This window comes from Temnothorax americanus, unplaced genomic scaffold, assembly GCF_048541705.1.
Source record: "Temnothorax americanus isolate GAGA-0224 unplaced genomic scaffold, ASM4854170v1 Scaffold2, whole genome shotgun sequence".
Lineage (NCBI taxonomy): Eukaryota > Metazoa > Arthropoda > Insecta > Hymenoptera > Formicidae > Temnothorax > Temnothorax americanus.
This window is the reverse complement of record NW_027509338.1, coordinates 4,472,867-4,490,831: the sequence shown is the minus strand read 5'-3', so window position 1 is coordinate 4,490,831 and position 17,965 is coordinate 4,472,867. Positions and strand designations below refer to the sequence as shown.

Here is a 17,965-nt window from a genome sequence, read left to right as displayed (position 1 = left end):
TATAATTACATTTTATGCGCCATAAAGTAACGATAATATATGTGTATATTTTCTCGAGAGTCATATATTTTTAATACATAATAAATTTTTATAATGTAAAATAATTACGCGTGTGATTATGATTTCATATAGTTTTACGTAAGTTTTACGTAACAAAATAATATTACGCATCTCTCGCAGAGACATTAAACAAGTCGCAAAAAAAAATGAGAAATGCATTTTAAAATAAGACACACTCGACGGAAGTAAAACTGAAATTTTTTTCCTCTTGCGTAACGAGTGTCCTTCCATGTATGCGAGATGTATTTGCGCGTATATATCTCGGGCCGTCCGGGCCCAGAAAAACGACGGACGGACGGTTTGTTCAACCTGCTTAGACGGAAGTGACGTCGGCCGTACACACGGCGGGGCGACACGGCTCGTTGAGTGCCGCGCGGAAATAACTCACGTATGGGGGTATCGTCACGTCTCTCGCGTAGTAACGCGCCGGAACGGAAACGCAGATACCTATACGTGCATGCGAGCGAACGATCTAAGTACCGAACGGACGGTAAAATCGGCCGCGAAACTTATTGCACGACAAAGAAAAAGAGAGAGAGGGAGAAGGAGAGAGTCGTATGCCGATGTCCGATGCTCGCGCATTAGATGCATTACGAAAGGTGCATCCTCCTCGGAGAAGGATGACGGAGAATGTCCATTGCGTCGATCCTCCTCGACGTAAATGCATACAGCCTTCGTCGCTGCAGGCTCGCAGAGTCGTCTCGCCGTCTCGCCCTTCGTCAGGCGTGACGCCGGTATAATATCTAATGATGGCGAAATGTCGGGGAAGAAGTAAAAATAATCGAAACTAGACACGAGGTAGAAATTGGAAGCACTGAAGTATGATTCCTTTTATTGATCTCTTTTATTGTTAATCGAGTGTATATACGATGGTCTAATATCAATTTGCGTTTATATATCAAGGAAAACGTTCGGAATATGGACTGTACGTCGAAATTCATCAACTTAAACGCTTCTGAAGTGTGTGTCGATAAACCAAAGTAAACCATTAATTTTACGCGTTGAAAGCATAATGGATACTTTGTACTCTCATCAGTCTCTCTCTCTCTCTTTCTGTCATGATGCCAAGCATTTATCGCAATTCACGAACGAGGGATTCTATTTAGCCTTCCAGTTTGTGTTAGCCCGGAAATTCGTTATCGGCATTCACGCATCCGAGAGCTTTTCGTTCCGGCGGCGCGGCGGCTGTTATCCGTTTTCCCGATCAGCTCGTCTAGCACGGGCTGTGTGCCCCGGTTGCTCCGTCACCGAGGAAAGAGAAACGACACGGTGACCCCTGCGACTTCTCGTGGTATCTCGTCAGTTCCCCATAAGGTGACTAAGCCGAAATGGGCGTCTTTTCGTGCGCCCCGGAGACGGTTGGCTTTCTAACAATAGGACCGACACATCGCTTCTCGTTACGAAACTTGACGCCTTTGTATTTTCACGTGAAGCGCGCACACACACACACACACGGAGCGTACGTATGTGAAACCTCACGTGATCCACGCTACATGACAATGGACCTCTCACCGCGGCAACGCCTCGCACGGTTTGCACGGTGGCACCGTTTAACACACACACACACACACACACACGCGCGCGCGCGCGCGTTTCTCATCTAAGAAGCGAGGATCACGTTTTGAATTATATGCTCTCCGTCGGGATTTTCTCGGAGCGCTACGAATACACAATTTACAAGAAATTCGACGGGTTATCGGAAGGAAAATAATATATGCGATTCTTTTTAAAGCGCTGACTTGAAACATAAACATCGATATAAATAAAAAATTTCTTATATAATTTCCCTTTATTCTCCTCTAACTCGAGTAAAAATTATTCTTATTATAAGATAATAAAATCAGAAATAGCGTTGTAAAAATTGCATTCTTGTATTATCGGAGTTAACTTGCGCGTTTTGCAATTTCTTCTCAATCGTCTCGATCACTTTTAAATAAATTCCAAAACCATTTTCTGAATGATTGATGGCAACCCGTTTTGCCCCACTAAAAGAGTATCAGAAACGTGCCACTCCTATGCGTTTTCGCGCGCGAAGGGGGCGGTTTTATTTATATTATCCCGCACGGGGCCACCGGAAGGAACAATTAGCGACGCAAAAATAGTTTCGCAATTATACCGCGCCTTACATCGGCGTGAACCTTGCCTCGCAGGCCTCATCAAAGACCCGACATTTGTCACCGCGGTCGTCCCCGTTGTCGTCGTCGTCGTCGTCGTCGTCGTCGACGACGTCGCTGTCGGACGTCATCCGGCCGATTTTATTTCCGTCGCTTCGACGGAAGGATTTCGAAAGCCTGCCCCACCTTGCAGCGTTAGGCCAACACGGAGCGCGAAATGCACTCCGAAATCTCAAAAATCTATTTTCTGCCGGCGTCGCCCACGCTTTATTTCCCGGCCGATATCCCGCACGTGCAATGCCGCGTATTTTTATCCGTGGCCCACATCCTCGAGAAGAAGCGCTGCCTCACATTATTATTCGGTCACTCGCGTAATCGAACGAGGAAAAAACGAGAAGTATTGCGAGAGCAGCGAGAGACGCGAAAAGGCGAAGCCCTGCTCGTTTTCTTCGTCCACCGCGGCGGAGACCTGCGTAAACCCATTTCGAGAGCGTCACCCATCACCGCGTCGCGCCGCGCGAGATCGTTCTAGTAAATTATTTTTTACGACGTATATCGTAACTGTGCCTTGGGGGAATGCTGTGTTTCCTATATAAAACGGGATTTACCGCGGTGATAAAAGCGTGCGATCGTTCTCCCGAATGGCGAAGCTTCCCAAAATGAATTAGGAACACGGTTCGGGCTCGTGTCAGTTCGTCTGACGGGTCGTTGAGTGGAGAAATGGTGTAAGTCAGTAATAGCCGGCCATAAATTTCAGACGGCACAATGAAATTTAATTTAGGAGACATAATTAGGACGTAAACTGTTTTGACGTTACGGAAATTTAGGATGTTTCCTCCTGTAACACTTTTTTAATTGATATGGGCTACAAAACTGATATCACAAAAATTATTATATATACCTATCACATTTACACAAGATTATTTAATTTTCATACTTTTTGGCAATATTCTGATTCCATAAAATAATAAAATTTTCTTTTTATCTTGTTGATACGCATAATTAACATGATAATAGCGACTTCTGTCGAAAAATCTCCCGGTCTGTCGGTTTCCTTCGGAAACCGTTCAATTCTTATTACGCGAGCTGATGACCTCGTGGTATCGAGCCGGCAATTTCTTTTTTCTCTTTACTATCGAGGGCAGCAGAAATGCTTGACTTGCGACCTCGAGAACCCCATCGCCGATTACGAGCGGTAAAAGTGCGCACGGAAGACTTTCTACAATTAATTATAGAGCACTGGGCGCGATCCGCCTGTTCTCCAATGGCCGGCGGTCCTTAATTTCGTTGCTTACGAACCGATTACGAAACACCATCGTTCGTTAAGCGTTCGATAAGTATCATTTATTTCGAGCGTAACGTTTCTCTCTCGTATAAACGTCGGATAACGTTGAGTCACATATGTTCTTTCGAGCCCACTTTGTTAGTCCGCCGTAATCCCGCGGAAGAAACGTCCAGGCTTTTACGGATTACACGCGCCGACCGGCTAGTTTATTACTTACTTTGTGCTTGCCGGAATCGCACCTTGCACGCGACAGGATTATCCTCCGCGCGAAATAAATGGGCTCGAAGCAGGCCTCCCCGCTCGCGAAAGCCGCACGTACGAATGGAATTCTCGTTCGAATCAAGTTCCCGGATCCAGATTCAGCTGGATCCGGATCGTGATTCAGACTGGTGAATCACATTTTGCCAGTGTTTTTTGTTTATAAATTTAGGTCAATCAGAATAACTATGACACTCTTGTTATAAATATAGTAATTATTATGAGTGCTATCTGCACAGTAATCGGTTCAAATCTAATGTTTTAGCCGTGGCTAAAATTAATAAACTATTTTTAAAAATTTTATTACTTATTATAGAACATTGTAATACAACTTCAAGGAATTATCATGTTGATATATATTATAATTATCATATTATATTGGTTGTTATATGTATAAAACTCGTTTTATTTTAAATTTTGTGTCGTTATTTATGATACAGAGTGGTGGCGGTGACGAATCCGACGAGGACACGCAGTGCGCCTTGAGCGAAAAATGGACCTTCGAGAAAAAGACGAGACGCTGGTCGCGCATAGGCGACGTAACACCGGCGAACGTCGAGAGGCTGCAGGCGATCGCCGGGCAGAACGCCGCGTCCGAGGACGATTCCATCGAGGATCGTCTGGAGGCGGAAGAGGCGGAAGACACCATGCTGGAGAATCTGCGGTACGGCAGTTTGCCACCGGGAACGGTGCCCGACGAGAACGGCACGCGATTTCGCAGGTCCGGCTCGGAGAGGCTGCGGGACGGCGCGAAGGCTTTCCTGAGGCGCGTCGAGTCCCTGAAGTCACGGCGGCGGAAGCGCCAGAATCGCGACGGGGTGGTGATCAGCGGACCCCAGGTGCTCGACGTGATGTCCATGCAGCAGAAGATGAAGGAGCTGAACTGCGTGGACGTGTCGCCCACGGGGCCGGCACCGGTCTCCTTCAACGAACTCCTGTCGGCCGGGTCTCTGCAAATTCCCGGCTCGCCGGTCACCCTCCCGGCCTCACCCTATCATTTACCGCCGTCGCCGCTGGCGAACGCGCCCAGTCCCTTCGGCGACGACTCCTCCAGCTACTGCTCGGACGGTTCGCAGGGCGGTGGACCGACACCGAAGCCGACCCGCACGAAGATGAATCGCGCCCGCCGATTTCTACATCGCGGCAGAGAGGACCAGGGCGCGCTGAGCGACTCCGAATGCCAGCCGACGAACTGGCGACATCGGTACTTCCGCGACGCTAACAGCAACCACGCGAAGGTGCTGGAGTTCGTGACCGTGCGTTCCCAAAGTTCCAAGGAGCGTTCTCAAAATTCCACACCGACGAAGAACGCACCGATTAATACCCGCGGCGGTAGCCTGAACCTCGGCAAGGAGTCGCAGAGGTATCGCGACAAACTCGCTCAGGACAAGGAGGAAAAGGCGGCGACCTCGAAGCGGGAGGACAAGATGCGCAAGAGCTTCCGACGCCGCGATGACTCGCATAGGGACAAGTCGCATTCTAAGGAGGTAACAGTCTACCGAGAAAAATCCAGGTCCAGGAGCTCTGAATTAGCCGGCAGTCAAGAGAGTGGCTCCACCGTGGCCAGTAGGGACTCCGAACCGGAAGAGGAATCGCCTAGGCACAAGCAGGGCACCGTTGTCAGGTGGCACAGTTTCCAGAGAGGGTCGCTCTACCCCGAACCTTTGGACCCGTTGTGTCCTAGAGCGATGGCTTCCATGTCGTGCGGACAACTTCTGGTCCTGAGGAAACTGGCGTTGTTGAAACTCACGGCGTGCATGGAACGGTACTGTCCGACTCATCGCACCGGTTGGAACTGGGAGCTTCCGAAGTTCATCAGGAAAATCAAGACGCCTGATTACAAGGACAAGACGGTCTTCGGTGTGCCGCTCTTGCTGTCTCTACAGAGAACCGGTCAAGCTCTACCTAAGTGTATCCAGATCGCTCTGAGATGGCTGAGAGCCAACGCTCTGGATCAGGTGGGCATTTTCAGAAAGAGCGGCGTCAAGTCGAGGATACAGAAGCTGAAAATTATGACGGAGACCCAGGGAGACAATATCAATTTTGACGGGCAGCAGGCGTTCGACGTCGCCGATCTTGTCAAACAGTATTTCAGGGAGTTGCCGGAGGCTCTGCTGACGAACAAGCTCTCGGAGACGTTTATCGCCATTTTTCAACGTAAGTATGCGCGATTCTTGCTAGCTTGTTTTCTAGTTTACAGACCGCTCGAAGAGAGAAACTTTGCAATGGATCGCTTTTCTTTCGCAGATGTACCGGTGGAGTTGCGACCAGATGCTGTGCAGTGCGTCCTGTTGCTGCTTCCGGATGAACATCGTGAGGCGTTAGAGACTCTGCTCGACTTCCTCAATCACGTCGCCAGCAACTCGCCCTACAACCAAATGACAGCCTCGAATCTGGCCGTGTGTCTAGCCCCGAGCCTGTTTCATTTTAACCACAGCAACACGAACGTGACCAACAGGTCGAGCAGCGTGTCCCCACGTAGGCGAAAGACCGTGGGCATTCCCGATCAGCGGGAACTGTCGGAAAACAAAGCCGCTCACGACTGTCTTCTGTATCTGGTCAAGTTGCATCGTGAATTATTCATGGTGAGTGCCGAAGCGTCGTCATTCGTCGATCGCGATCGCTCGCGGGTTCGGTTCGACCCTAGGCGCGCGAACGAGTGGGATGGGCACGGGTTCAAGTCTCTTCCGGTTCTTTCAGGTCTCGTCGGACATGCTGACGCAGTGTCACTTTAATTACATGGAAGAGAGCATTCCGGTCGCGCTGGAAGAACTCGGCTCGGAATTGAAGCAGGATTGGAGGGGTTACCTGTACGCCTGCACCACGGCGTTGCTGAAGGAAGCGCGAGAAAAGTTAGTACATATCGTCATTATGTTTAATTAATTCGTGAAAGTAAATAATGTTAAAAATAAAATTAATGTAAGCGGATAAAAATTTTAAAATTTTTAGAAATACAATATAGTCCGTGTTCTCTCATTTTGCTTTTAATTCTGAGATGCTATAGTTTACGTTACATATGCTATGGCATTTCAAAAATAAAAGTGCGCTTTTATCAATAAAAGTGAACTGAGAATACGGGTCTATATGTTTTTAAATTAAATATAAATATAATGAAAGAAAGAGTAGGAAAGATACAGTATATCGAGTCTATATATATATAACAAGTCAAAAATGAGTAAATAATATAAATATAATAATAAAGGATGCGCACGCGCTAAACAGAGACTGCAATCCGTTCTAGCAGAAGTCGCGGCTGGGTCACGGTAAGCAATCCTGCCGACAATAGCGTAGAAATGGCGTACAAAAAGGTCGGCGATGGACACCCGCTTCGTCTCTGGCGAGTGTCAACCGAAGTCGAAGCTCCGCCAAATGAGCTGTTACATCGTGTGCTGAGAGAAAGACACATCTGGGATCCGCAACTTTTAAAATACAGACTGGTGACTAAGCTGGACACCAATGTCGAGGTCTTCCAATACGCCACCGGGAACATGAGTCCGCTGCCCGCTCGAGATTATTGTATAGTAAGGTAAGCTTTAATAAAATTATTAAATTACGTCATTTGTCATATTTATATTATTTATTCTTTCTATTTATACATGCACATAAACACATTTTTGCATTATTGTATTTTTATAAATAAATATTTTATTTTCCGAGAATTTGAATTATTTACAAAAATGTTTACAGTTTCTAACGAGTATAATTAATTTTTGCAGATCCTGGCGGAACGATCTTCCCAAAGGTGCTTGCGTCATTGTCGAAACATCGGTGCAACATCCAGACGCCCCTGTCATGCTCGGAGGAACTCGTGGCATCGTTTTGGCCTCACGTTATCTTATCGAACCATGTGGCAGCGGCAAATCCCGCATTATGCATTTATCCAGAGTCGATACAAAGTAATATTGTTTGAATAATTTTAATCTTCTTCGACTCTTAACGTTTACTTAGAAGTATTTTACACAAATTTACTTAAAGCAAATTATTTATTTTTATTTATTTTATATTAATTATTTTTTTTTTATTGTATATATATTTATTTGAAATAAATTACAAGACTAAATAAACTTGGGATTAGACAAAAATCCAATTGGAATCATTTTGTTTTCAGGGGTCGCACACCTGAATGGTACAATAAGAGCTACGGACACATCGCTGCTCTTCACTTAAGCAAAATCCGTAATTCTTTCAAGCATACCACCGATGGGCCCGAAAGCAAAGTTTGAGAACAGGGTACCGTGCAACAGGTATCGTTGCACGGTTCTTCCTTTCCTTCCTCCTCTTCTTCCTCCGCCTCTTCCTCCACCTCCTCTATGTCCACTCTTCAAGTACCCGACGAGCAGTATGACCACAGGCTCCTAAAGGACGCACTACAAGTCCAGCCTACCATCGATGAAGAATAATCTCGATCGAACAGTCACCAAAACCCACCGATGTCGTAGTTAGCTTTGTTCAACAAATGTTTTTGAACTTGAGATAAGCAATCTATTTTATCATATAGTAGTATAGTGATAGAATGCCCCGTATGACGCGCGTTTACTGTCCAAAGATCTTACCGTCCGTTTGTCATGAAAGTTGGAAGGGGCGGGATATAAAGAATGAGAATGAACAATCTCAGTCAACAATTTTAATAATGAAGATGGCTTACGCGTGTCAAATCAGCTATTTTGGGATACAAAGGACGACACGTTATTTTTGCAATTTTAATGTTGTTGTTTGAGAATTTATCAATTCTATCAAATTCCGATCGCAGTGATTCCTGAAATTGCGTCACGCTGCAGTTTTTTAATTTGATCGCATTTTAATAAGATTGAAAAATCGGTCGATAAATATAAACGCTTCCGGTTGTGAGATAGAAGATGAACGTCATTCGGTGTTTTCGACGACTATGTGTATGTGTTTATATGAGAATAGCGACTCCATGGGTTTATTCCATACTGTAGCAAGTTCATATTTTCGATAAAAATAAGATATAGAGATATGTGAAAGCACGACCAAGATAAGAGATGATATATTAACTATATTTTCTCATAACATCTTAATCAATAAAAACTTCCTAATATAAAATGTCATTGTTTCGACTTTTACAAACTATAATATAGAGATTACAATATAACTGAAATTTTTTTTTCAAATATTTTATTTCTTAGTGCGGCAAAATTTTATTATTAGACTTTGTGTCAAACATTTTTCTATAACTGATGAAAATTTTAAGATGAACAAATGAATCCGTGGGACCGAGTTTTGTTATAATAAAATGTCGCTATACAGGATCATTCAGACTTGTAGAATGCACCAATTAGTTACAGCGAAAGCTCTAAATGAAACCGCATCTAAGTTGACGGTATTCGTACGTAATACATTTGTAATGACAATGTTGATCGATTAATGTTTCCGTCAGGTTCCTAAAAATAGGACGAAGCCTAGATAGGGTGCTGTCTGAAAATACAAATTTCATATGCATTTTGTATATTTTTGTTGGACCAAATGTCAATTTTTCTATCACATAGTGTATCACAAGTAGTAGTTGGCATATGTCTCGAGATTGAGGAATTTTCTTCCTCTGTCATAAATGTTGCCACACATAGAAGAGCGAATAAGTAAATGTCGCGTACGCATTTACACGTGTGTCTATTTATAAACGTGCTCTTATAAGCACGTGTTTGTTACATGTATGTAAAAGAGATTACGTCGTTTCATTGTCGGAATTGCACGATGCGCTGCTTCGCACACCATTTGTCTGTTGTGTGGAAAAATACGTCATGAGCATACAGTTAAGCAAAAATAATTTGTGGCTATGTCTCAATTATGTCTATTTTTTTATAACATCAAACAATTTTACTTTTTTGACTTATAATCGATAAAATATTCGAAATTTCTTTAGTTTTGTGAGATTAAAAATATTCCGCGTGTAGCGATTGACGTAAACAAATCAGTGCACCGTGCAGTTCTGCTCGTTATCGTTAGATTTACCGCCGGGGTCACGATCGCCGCGGCAGTTCAAGCAATGCGAAAGGATTTTGAGTAAAACATAAGTATCCAAATCTCGTTGTTCTGTCATGCGAGTGGCGAACGACTCCGCTCGACATAAGCAATTATCATTGTTACTCGTATCGATGTTAAGAGTTATGAATTATGAAAATGAAAATATCCGTTTTTGCCGTGTCTGTTCCGGAATCGTTGCGAGCCGACCAATTGCGCCCGCGACTTTAAAGACACGCGCTTAGGATGTTTAATTGTTCGACATGTCCGTATACAACAATTACTATAGGGACCATCTCGTGGGCGTAACAAATAACCGAACGGAATGTTAGCCGTGCGAAATAAAAGTGACAAAAATGTAAGGAAAGAGAATGCCAAGTTCTATCGCGCATCAGCGCGTTGCTCAATGATAATTTGTAATGCGACGAAACTTTATTTGATATGTCGAAATGAGACGGATCAATACCAATTCGTTTGTTACGTCCATGGATCACCTTTGTTTGGACCTCAAACAGAAAATGACCTGCGTAAGATGCACCTCATCGAATTGAAACTCTAAGTGTATTTTAACGTAATACTAGTCACTTACATTATAGCCGAGAATTATGGATTACGACATAGATTTTTATTGTGCAGCGCGTTGCGCCGAGGATATTTAAAAAATATATTATTAATTGCTACTATATATATATATTATATATCGACGTTAAGTAATCATACAAATATATCATATTTTTGTGTCAAAAACGCCAGTAGAAGCGCGATGACAATAGAGATTCGTCGTCGACGTTTCTTCATATTTGTAACGATATATGAACGTCTTTATTCTTGTAATCCGTGTTCCACTAGAATGTAAATATGTATATTATATAATAATGAGCAACACACAAAGTTATATACTCATTAAGTAATATCTTCCTATTCTCTTATCGATCCGTCTCCCTTTTATCACTGCTTGTCTGATCATTCTCATTTTTCTTTCAGCATTTATCATACGACCTTTTCATTCCAATTTCTCTCACATTGATAGCCAGCTATATTCGCATTGTTTAATCGATAGCTTGTGTTACCATGGACCCTTCCTGTCGTTCAGGCTGCTTTTGTTGGGTGAATATGAATATATGTTGGATACTTGGACTTGTTTAGTTCCTCGTGGTTCCTCATAACAACTCGCTGGATGCACTTAGCCGAATGTTTCAACATTTAAATCGAATTGATTGTCATAATATATTCATTGTCTCAATCAAAAATCTCGAGTTAGCGAAGATATTAAATTGCGACTTATTACGTTAATCTTATCGAGCAGAAATTTCAGTTTTGATCAAAAGTTGTAACCCGAACAGAAATGGTGAGATTACACGTGAAGAAAGGTGACGACAGTCAATTTTTATATGATACCCACGTGGAGGCGAGTGTGGACGATGTCGTACGTGACATCGCAGTGATCTACAATGGTCGTTTAAAGATTTCGAGAACTTGTTATGGTAAATTTATTATATGTATTCTTCATAAAAGCAAGTTATTCTAAGTACTTATTATAGAGCGGGATAAAATATACGTTTTTGAAATTCCGAATTATTTCGGTCATTCTGAAGAATCATCATAATTCTATTTTAATAATTTAAACAATGAAGAAAATCATTCTTTGAGTCTACTTTTTTTATATGAGATTTAATATACCGGACGAGCAAGAAATCCTTTCAATATACACTATATTTTAATTGATACTGTTGCCTTCTTATATAGAATTAATATTCAGTAATTTGGAGCAAAGCTATAGAAAATGTTGAACAGTATTTCTAAGTTAAGTACAAGCAGCAACGAGGACAGAATCGATTGTGGTTTTTTTTTTTTTTTTTTTTTTTTACGAGCTTTTGTGGCACGAGGTGAACCGGCGAACCGCGCCGACCGCGCGGCGTCAGACCCTGCCCGGCCCTGGCCTCGCAGTCGGAATATCATCCACGTGAAAAATCCATTAGCGATTATCTCTTCGGGGCACACTCGCGGCCGGTAATAACAGCGTGTAATAAGAAAGTCGAGTTGCCTGAGTTTATGAACCCATCTATCCTGAGCATCGGTGTGATATTAGTCACGCGGGATAATTATACGGACTTTAAAACTTATTGGCCGGTCGCGCGCGCTCGCTCTCCCTCTCGTATACGCTCTCTTCTCACGGCTGTCGTCACTTTCGTCTTTCGTGAAAAAATAGAGATCGAGGAGCTGGCTAAGCACGGCGTGATGCTACCGCCTGACATAATGGGCCTCACGGACGAGCAGGTTGAGGAGCTCAAGCTCAAGGACGAATGGGCCGACAAGTGCGTGCCCATGGGCGGTTGGACTTTCAACAGAGACAAGATCGGTGTGTAACATGTAACAATAATGTAACATATATATTTTTCGCCGGATATAAATAGGTTTTATAACGAACGTCTTTTTAACATAATTGATAATGAGCTTAAGTCTCTTTCAATAATATCTAAGGCCCACTGGCCTAGTTCCGCAAACGTTATTGTTAACTTTTAACCTTAAGTTAACTCCACTCTTTGTCTCTTTATATTCTATAACTCCCGCGTGTCCATTTCTACCAGATTAACTTTAATCGCGGTTTAACTTACTTTTCATGTTTTTCTAGATTTTAAAATTAGAGACAGATAAAAGGTAAAAGTTAATTTAAGATCGAAGTTAATCCTTAACGTGCATACATGGGTCTACGGCGTCCGAGCTAAAGTGACGTTTGTAACTGTAAAACTTGCAAGAGCTTGTCAGAAGATATTGAATAAACGATATTTATCAAAATGATTATAAAATCGTCAACTACAATGTAGACAGCTGTTTCACGAATTTTTTTTAGATTTTTTAAGATATCTTAAGGTAGGGAAAAATAGCGTTGAACGTGACAGACCCACGTATGCACATTAAGGCGGGTGTTGGTAAAAACGGATATTAGAAAGAGACGAAGAGTGAGTTGCTTCTAAGGCCCGGTTTCACCAACGTGATTTAATCTAATCGGTCCATTAAACTCACTCTTCGTCTCTTTCTTATGTCCATTTCTATCAACGCAGGTTAATTTTAACCTTGGTTTAACTTACCTGTCATCTTTTCCTAGTTCTAAAAGTTAGAAAAAGATAGAAAGTAAGTTGAACCAAGATTAAAGTTAATCTACATTGGTAGAAATGGGCATAAGGGGAACAGTTGGAAAGAGATGGAGAGTGAGTTTAATCGACCGATTAGATTAAATCACGTTGGTGAAACTGGGTTTAAGGTTAGAAGTTAACCGACGTTTGTGAAACTGGGCCTACCAAGCTAGTAAATTAAGCAAAGTATGATGTACTCATTATGTTTTTTAGTATATCAGTTTGTAATTTATAATATTTATTATCTATTTTATTTGTATCTCTCAATTATATCAATTCTTAGCAATATAAAATTTTGCTAAGAATGAGCAAATAAATTAGGGATTGTATTTCAAATTGTATGCATCTCACATGATAGATTGAAGACTAACGAGTTTAAATATAGGTCGTAGAAACGGTAGACAACCCAACGAAAAGATGCAGGAGGTGCTGAAGAAAACTATCGAGGATGCACGTGCCATGACATCGAAAGTAAATCCAATTTTATTTGTTACATTTTACACTTGCTAAACTCCTGGTTGTTCAACAAATTCTTCAATGTTATTTCGCAGAAATTAGTGCAACAAGAGAAATTGGTTACCCAAAAGACAGTTCAAGAAGCTCTGGACTTGTTAAGAGGCGCCGTGACAATCGTTTATCCGATGGGACTTCCGCCACATGACGTGATACGTAAAGAGTTTGAGAATACCGAAGATCTCACCGGTACTCAAGCATCTCTCGAGGTATTGCTTTTTGAAAATTGATGAACGATATGGCAATATAAAACAACACAAACGCTTTAAAACTGGCATTTAAAAAATATTCTAATTTTTTAAGCACTCTTTTTAGAGTTACAAAATGTTTATTATATAATATGTAATAGGGAAATTTAATTAAATATCGTTTTTTTAAACGTTTAAAAAATATTTTACAGGCGTTTAAAAAGAATTTTAGTCTGGAAAACGTTTAAATTTATATGTTGTTTGCTAAGAAATTAAGCTAAAAATTGGCGACATCTTCTCTGACATGTGTAAAAGCACGCACTTATTGTAGGTAATCGATGTGCAACTGGCTCAACTGTGGTTCTCCGGGAAGGAATTATTACCTGGGAAGAAGATGAAGGACTTCGTGGGTAATAACGAGAAGACCAAGGTGATCGTAAAACTACAGAAGAGAGGATCTGGAAAACCGGCGAGAGAGCCGTTAATGTCGGAAGACGAGCGGAAGCAATTAATGCTGCACGCGTATCGTCGTCAAGAACAGCTGCAGGTAAGTATTTTTCCTTACACATCGATGAAAATCTCTGACGATTCATCCAGGATACGGTATAATTTTATTATTATTGCTGCAAATTATCAAGTAACATTGACATTAACGACAAACGGTGATCAAGTCTGTAGTCGAGCTTGACGCGTTCTGTTTTATCCCTAACTGCTCGTTCAAAAATCAATAAAATCAATGCACGTGCAAATTACAAACAGAAATAATAACAGAATTTTCTAAGTTTCGTAATAGTTTGTCAATAAAATAACTGGGTATTGTAATTTGCAATACATGTCAAAGAATTATTAAGCAGAATCGATTTGATTACTACTCATGAGGTATTCTAAAGCGAGAACGTACCGCCTCTATATAAGACGCCTCCATTGATCGTGCTTAGGAAAAGATAGTACATGCCTATCGATCACACGCGTGTCCTCTGCGCGCCCTATTCGGACTAGGGTGGCTTATTTCAAAAACAGCTCGCGGGCTTGTTAAGCTGATACTGATCTTTTGAGCTATCTTATGTTGACACGTGCTTTCCACGATTGCGAATTTTTTCTTTTGAAACTGAATAATTTAACATTTCTAAAGCATTGGATAGAAATAAATTTAATTTCAGAATTGCACGAGTACGATCCATAAGTACGATTTAATTTAAACAATATTTTAATACAAGGCGACAGTTTAATTTACAACATAAAATCGAAACATAAAGTTTTTCTCTACATTAATTATTTTTATTTATATTAAAATGGAGACATCTTCAAATTATGAAGATATATCTTCGAATTATGAACTTCTTTACACGTAATAATTGTAATCTAATTGTTTTAGTACATATCTAGAAATATCTATAAATTATTTTTTATTTATTTACGTAGAAATATTTTTGTGCTTCTTTTCAGTAATTTAAATGTAAAATAAGTAACGTAATATTATATAAATGCACATTAATTTAAATTAGTCGTCAGGGGGACAATTGCAGAGACTGATAGGTAGGTGTGACGAACTCATATAGCAGCAAATGTCCCATTTCCATTGTTTCCATTATCGATCTGGAGTCGCAGCAAATAGCTTTCAGTACGACTTCCATGTATAGCGAACGTACAAAAATCAATAATCTATTAAAAGACGCTAATATTTTAAGATAACTTAATTTAAATATTTCATGTTTTATTTAATCTATTATCCTAAACTATGTGGGATGCATGAACATTTCTCTCTAGATATCAACAGGTATGATAATCTTCCCAAACTATTGTTCGCTTGAATAATCATAGGTCATAGTTTCGTCAAAGGCTAAACTGACTGAATTGCTTTTCAAAGATTTATCTTGCTTCTTTTTACGTCGTTTCTTTGATGGAAGTATGTAAACTTAATCAAACTTTGATCAAGTGCGGAAATTATATATTGCGGCCAAAAGAATGTGATAGAATATATATAGATCTGTCTCTTGAAATTTTGAATTTTTTATGTATTGTACAGAATTAATAATTTAGCAAAATTGTTTCAAAGTTTCAAAAAATAGCTGTATTAAGTATATTAATTTTGTAAATTATATCAAATTAAAATCAATAATAGTTATAATAAATAACATTAACGGCAATTATTATTATTACATAACAGTAAGAATATCCTAAAGCACATAGACATACTGATGTTGAAGCATGCTCCTTTTTTTTAAGTCAAATTCAAAGCACTTAGCAAATTATTTCTCTAGAAAGGTTTTAACTAATCGTCCTGCTACTATACATTAATTAGAAGAAAGACATTATAGCTTCTTAGACATTGTAATAATTAATTATTCCGTCAAAGCTATTTATTGCATTGGTCAATGGACACAGTAGAAATTAATGTTCTTGCTTCTTTAATTCATAAAATCGATTGCTTGTTGGTACTTGGTATCTTACCCCGTCGTAAAAAGATTAGAACTTAAATGGACGGAAAAAAATATTCTCATTAAGAATCTCATTAAGAATAATCGCGTTGGTCTAGTCGGCACGTGTCGCACGAGAAATTGCGTCTGTGAAATGTTCACGACGTTCCGTTTGCTCTTCTTGAGAGGTTGACAGAAAGAGACCGCAGTGTTTGTTAACGATTGTAATTTGTTCAGTTTGTTCAATGCCATCCCTAAGTTCCAATATTTTCTCTTGGAAAACGAAAGCGGAATTTCTATCGCGCTAGAATTTTTACCGTAATTCTGGAATACATCTCTCTATAGAATGTAATGATCGATGTTTTTCGACTATGAGACCATGAGACAGTTGGTTTACTTTCGGTCGATATATCTACAAAAGAACATGTATGCTATTGTGTTTCATGATAAATATATCCACGCTTGTTCATTATTTTTACAGAACACTATACCTCACAAAGTTACGTGAGAGAAGACTGTACGTTGATTTAGCATTCTTCAAAAATTCATTGTTGAGCGTAATAGGCATAGGATACATATCGATATTAAGCTGCTATTTTCAAGCAACTGCTTATAATTAACAATGCGTGAAGAGCGCAATTTCTATTTATATCTCTATCTCTACGGAAGTTTACTAATTCAATGTATATAACTCCATTAACTCCCTTTCGTCTTTTATGATACAATTCGCTCGTGTGATCGTATCTCGATTTTCGTGTTATTCGCTGGTTGGTTGCCCTATCACGTAATATCACGTAACCAACGTCTGAAAGCTTCCATTATATGTTTATCTAACAGCTAAGGCTTTCCATTAAACACCGTGTCAGTTCTAGCTTTTTGCGACGCGTTGATGGGACATGTGTAAATGGGAAATACTATCTTATTGCATCTCTTTCCCCTCCTCTCTCTGTTTTCCTCTTTCTCCCCTTTCTTCTCTCTACTTCTTTCTCTCTCTCTCTCTCTCTCTCTCTCTCTCTCTCTCTCTCTCTCTCTCTCTCTCTCTCTCTCTCTCTTTGTATATTGAGATACGTGAGCATTTAACGCGGTGCTTGCATTATGAAGAACCCTTCAAATGTCGACAAGCTGCGCGATTGACAGGACGCACTTGATTTTAATCTGCAGTTGCTGCGAATATAGATTGATGACAATTCAATTACCGCATTTATTGTTTATTTTATCAAAACGATACGATTCATATTTTTTAAGGGAAATAATATGATGAGAATGTAAGTTAAAAAATTGGGACTTAATATCGTGATGATTGATTGTCTAGAAGTCACAATATTATAAATATGAATTATCTCTTGATATTAATATAAACTATTTTCTATTATCAAAATCATGTTTTATATTTATTTATTAATTTATAACTAACGAAATGCAAAGAGAAAAATTTATATTTCCACAAAAATATGAATCATCAGGAGATTCCATGGAGAATCTCTGTTTTTAAAAAAAATTTTTTATTCGCTCCGCAATTTTGTGCAAGATTAAGATTATAAAGAGGTAAAATTGTATTCGTTTCGCCAAGGTCAGAAAATGGTTTTCGCAGTAGATTAATTTGCATGGGCGTATTATGAGTGAACGGCAGATATGAGAACCATTTCGTTCTTGCGCAGCAGAGCCTTCGAGTGATGCCCTCGGCACGAAGTGTTCCGTGACACGCAAGGTGGCGGCGATATTATTTTATTACGGTTTAACGATGTGCGCATCGCGCTTCTATTACGGCGAGGAAATTCTTAAACGGCAAAACATTATACATACATATATATATATATATATATATATATATATATATAATTCAAACGTTTCCATACATTATTTCATTACAGGGAAAGAATAAATATTCGACGTAGTTTTTCTTCGATTGCCCCCATTTTCCGTATAGTGTTTTACAATCACGCGGACACGCAACGTTTATTCTGAACTGTTTACAGGTAAATTTGACCGAGTTAATTTTACTTTTAACGCGGAAGAT

General features: G+C 40.2%; 2 protein-coding genes across 4 annotated transcripts in view; both read left to right on the top strand.

Annotated features, from left to right (window-relative positions):
- Positions 1-9,862, top strand: part of Cv-c (RhoGTPase activating protein) — a 218,550-nt gene extending 208,688 nt beyond the window's left edge. Inside the window, exons 11-16 of one of the 2 annotated variants that reach the window (XM_077405574.1) lie at positions 4,158-5,874; positions 5,965-6,302; positions 6,418-6,569; positions 6,959-7,243; positions 7,434-7,613; positions 7,826-9,862. In XM_077405574.1, the coding sequence (XP_077261700.1) occupies positions 4,158-5,874; positions 5,965-6,302; positions 6,418-6,569; positions 6,959-7,243; positions 7,434-7,613; positions 7,826-7,940 (2,787 nt within the window). In that variant the 3' untranslated portion in view covers positions 7,941-9,862. The remainder of the gene's footprint in view (positions 1-4,157; positions 5,875-5,964; positions 6,303-6,417; positions 6,570-6,958; positions 7,244-7,433; positions 7,614-7,825) is intronic. The other variant, XM_077405575.1, reaches the window with a different exon arrangement.
- Positions 9,863-10,726: 864 nt separating this feature from the next.
- LOC143897191 (cilia- and flagella-associated protein 298) overlaps positions 10,727-17,965 on the top strand; it is a 56,354-nt gene continuing 49,115 nt past the window's right edge. The window contains exons 1-5 of one of the 2 annotated variants that reach the window (XM_077405627.1): positions 10,727-11,180; positions 11,906-12,055; positions 13,216-13,301; positions 13,382-13,552; positions 13,863-14,078. In XM_077405627.1, the coding sequence (XP_077261753.1) occupies positions 11,042-11,180; positions 11,906-12,055; positions 13,216-13,301; positions 13,382-13,552; positions 13,863-14,078 (762 nt within the window). In that variant the 5' untranslated portion in view covers positions 10,727-11,041. Of the gene's footprint in view, positions 12,056-13,215; positions 13,302-13,381; positions 13,553-13,862; positions 14,079-17,965 lie in introns of both variants that reach the window. The other variant, XM_077405626.1, reaches the window with a different exon arrangement.